Genomic DNA, 3,692 nt, shown 5'->3' on the forward strand with positions numbered 1-3,692 from the left:
AAATCCAATAATATTATTTTTCATAATAATAGATTTAAGTCGATTCTAATCTAGGCCAATTAAGGACCCAATTATTTCCAATTTTTCATGGGATAAAGTGAATTATCAGGGCATCTCGAAGACTGGAACCAACCCTAGTGACGAGTTGCAACATCATTGTTCCACATGTCATGTTTGTTTCATGAGATTATAATTAATAATTCGGGGATAACTAATTTCATCAAAATTAATCCTATGGATTAAATAATTATATCCTAAATTTGTTTGAAAGGATTAAGTATAGGATTGGAATATAATTCTTTAAAACTTTATCCTATATTTGTTTTGTGAGATAATACTTGGGATTAGAATATATTCCTTTAAATTTTCCAATCCTATGTTTGTTTCATATGAGATAACAATGAGGGGATTATAATTTTTTAAAAAATAACTTGTAGAAGGGGATAAAACAATATCTCCTCCCACCAAGCGGATTATAATCCTATCCTCTACTCTAACAAAACAAACATGGGATAAGATAATTTAAAGGATTATAATCCTTAAATAACCCTTCATTAATATTTTATTAAACAGAGATTGGAAAATTTAAATGACTATAATCTTATCCCCTACTTAATACCCTTAAACAAACATCGTCTTAGACCCTTCCACCTCATAGTTTTCTTTCTATACCCATTTTATTTTGAAAAAATGACAAAAATAGCCGATTTTTTTAAAAAATTTAACAAAAATAGTCATTCTGAAAGAAGCGGCCAATTTTGGCCGATTGAATACTCCACTGTCAGTTGGGTATCCTAATTTATATAAGATACTCCACTGGTAGTTGGTAGTTGGGTATTTCATATATGAGATACTCCACTGCCAGTTGCGTATCTTGTATAAAGTTGATACTCCACTGACAGTTGGGTATCCCATCGGCTAAAGTTGACCAACTTTTCAGAAATTGATTATTTTTGTTAATTTTGTGTAAAAATAGGCTAAATTTGTCCAAAAACCTTTTATTTTTATATGGACAAAGCTACAATAATTTCGCGAACCCAAAATCTATAATTCGATCAGAAATTGCACCTGAAGATGAAGCTATGGAAATATCTTACCAATTGAAAAACACCCGTCTACTAATATCAGGTATTAATTTCTTCTTTCATTTGATATGTATAAATATTTATGTTATGTTCTTGAAATTAGTCAAATGGGTTGGTCTAATTTGATATGAAGTTTGATTTTTGCTTGTAGCTTGTGGGTTGTAAAACCCTTTTGATATATGGGCTTATCTTTTGATTGAATTGAAAAGGGTTCTTAGGGTTTTGTGATTTTTAGAGTTGTTGTAATGGATGGTGGTGGTGATGATACGAGGGATGGTATTGATTTGAACTCAGATCCTGATGGTTCAGGGGTAGGATTAAGGCCATTAATTAGTGAGTTGGAAAGTGCCCAAGATCAAATTGAGGTTAGGATTCGTCGGCTTGAGGAGGTTATGTCAAGGTTAAGACAACGTAGGACGACGTTGTTGGAATCTCAAAGTCAGGGTCCTGAGGGAAGTGATGTGGTTGAGGTTGAGAATACGAGGGGGAATGAGAATGAGGTGAGTAATGGGGAAAGTGGAGCTGGTTCGGGTAATGTTGTGAGGAGTTGTAAAAGGGATTATTCACAGTTAGTGGCAAAAGCGTTGGAGGATGTGGCGGATGGTAAGAAGGATGATGGTGATGGTGGGAGCTTATACGATTGTAATATTTGCTTGGAAATGGCGAAAGATCCTGTTTTGACTTGTTGCGGTCATTTGTTTTGTTGGCCTTGCTTTTATCAATTGGAGTATGTTGATTTGACTGCTAAACAATGTCCAGTTTGTAGGGGAGATGTGGTGGATTCGAATGTTACACCTATTTATGGCAGTGCAAACAGTAGTAAGGTGTCCAATTCAAGTTCTGGTGTTTGCATACCTCCTAGGCCTCGGGCTTACAGGGTAGAGAGCATTAGGCAACGTGTGAGTAGGCCTGTCACGCATGTTCCAGTTGCGGAAGCACTTCGTCGAATTAGGATGGGAATTGGTGCTACTACGGAGCAACTTAGGCGACACAATCAAGCCTCTGCAGAGCAGCGAAGACAACGAATCTTTGGTAGTACAACTGGTGCAGATTTGCCGCCGTTATGGATGTCTGAAGAAATAGAAACTAGCTTGCGTAATCACGTAACTTTAGAGCAGCATGGACAGCAAAATCTCAATAGTTTAAGTGCTGGTTCCGTCACAGAGTGGGAACCGTTATGGAGGGATGCAGAAATAGGTGGTAGCCGGCACGATAATGCAATTTCAACACAGGTAACAGAGCAAAGCCTTGATACAGGAAATGCTGGTCTGGTCACAGATATGCAGCCGTCGTTTATGACTGCTGAAATAGGGGGTAGCCGTCATGATGATGCAACTAACGAGCAGCTAAGACCACAAAATCTTGAAAGGGAAACTACTGGTTTTGTGACAGATTTGCAGTTATGGATGACTGAAGGGGGTCATCGGCACCATAATGCAACTGGAGAGCAGGCAAGTCAACAAAACATTGATAACGCTACTACAAGTTTTGTATCAGATTTGCAGCCTTTATGGATGACAGGCGAAACAGGGGGTAGCAGGGACAATAGTGATATTGTAGAGCAGCCAAGACAGCAACATATCGATAATACACCCGCTGGTTCTTACACAGGTTTGGAGCCTCTGTCGCTGAATGCTGAAATAGGGGCTAGACGACGCTCACGTTCCCGTCATATTCAAAGGGTATTATCAGAAACCGCTGCTTCACTTTCTTCAATTTCAATTGCATTGAATAATACTGAAAGGTTAGTAGAGAACCTTGAATCTTTTATACGTGTCCTTAACGTGCAAAGAACTGATTCACAGTTATTGGAGGCCAGGGATCTGCTTAGTAATAGTGTTGCCGTTATACAAACAGAGCTGCAGAGTTTAAGTTCTACTGCTGAGACTAATGTTGCTCCTGATGCTTCTGCTGCTGTTGCTCCCTCAGAGAACCCAGAAACTGCATCAAACGCTTCGTACCAGGGTTCTGCGCTCCGTCGTCTGCCCTCCAGGAGAAGTTTTCGATCTATGCAGTCAGATTCTGAGAATGACGTTACTCGGGATTCCCAAAGGAGGAGAATGAGATAATTTTGTTTTCCATATCAAGAGAAAGATGAGATTGGTAATGTTCCATATGGAAACTCTGTTCTGCTTTTGCTATTAAAACTTTTTTTTTTATTTGTGTTTATGTTGACAGAAACTTGTATACAATCTCCAGTGTCGTACTAGGTTGTTAAGGTTCAGATATTGCACCGTTTAAATTAAGATATTGCTAAGATATTGCATCGTCTTTTGTTTGTTTTCCCTTGTTTCTGCCTTCTCTATTTTAATTATATTGTTCATGCTAAAGTGGTTATATTTTTCATGCTAAAGTGGTGCATATGTTTGTGAAGGCATGTTCATAGTTTTCTATTTGTGTAATCGTGGACCACTAAGTTTTTCTGCTCAACTTATTAACATAGCCACCGTGTCTTCTCTCAGAGATTACCTGCCATCTTTAGTATCTGATTTGTTTTTGAAGAATGGATTCTTATTAAACTTTTTCTTTTATTTTTTGTCGGAATTTTTCTTTCTTCACTTGTCTTAACAAATTATGGTCCAAGGTATTAAGATTGGACCGGGTTCA

The 3,692-nt window shown here is 37.8% G+C and overlaps 1 protein-coding gene across 3 annotated transcripts; it reads left to right on the forward strand.

Annotated features, from left to right (window-relative positions):
* The first annotated feature begins 970 nt into the window (after positions 1 to 970).
* LOC141662404 (uncharacterized) lies at positions 971 to 3,344 on the forward strand. Of its 3 annotated transcripts, none has more exons than XM_074469217.1 (3): positions 971 to 1,128; positions 1,237 to 2,829; positions 2,905 to 3,344. In XM_074469217.1, the coding sequence occupies exons 2-3, from the start codon at positions 1,331 to 1,333 to the stop codon at positions 3,152 to 3,154; spliced, it is 1,749 nt and encodes a 582-aa protein (XP_074325318.1). In that variant the 5' UTR covers positions 971 to 1,128; positions 1,237 to 1,330; the 3' UTR covers positions 3,155 to 3,344. The 3 variants fall into 3 exon arrangements, with proteins under 3 accessions (XP_074325318.1, XP_074325319.1, XP_074325317.1); XM_074469218.1 differs by having other exon boundaries at positions 972 to 1,128; positions 1,237 to 2,767; positions 2,891 to 3,344; XM_074469216.1 differs by having other exon boundaries at positions 972 to 1,128; positions 1,237 to 3,344.
* The last annotated feature ends 348 nt before the right edge of the window (positions 3,345 to 3,692 follow it).

Source organism: Apium graveolens, chromosome 1, assembly GCF_009905375.1.
Source record: "Apium graveolens cultivar Ventura chromosome 1, ASM990537v1, whole genome shotgun sequence".
NCBI classification, from domain to species: domain Eukaryota; kingdom Viridiplantae; phylum Streptophyta; class Magnoliopsida; order Apiales; family Apiaceae; genus Apium; species Apium graveolens.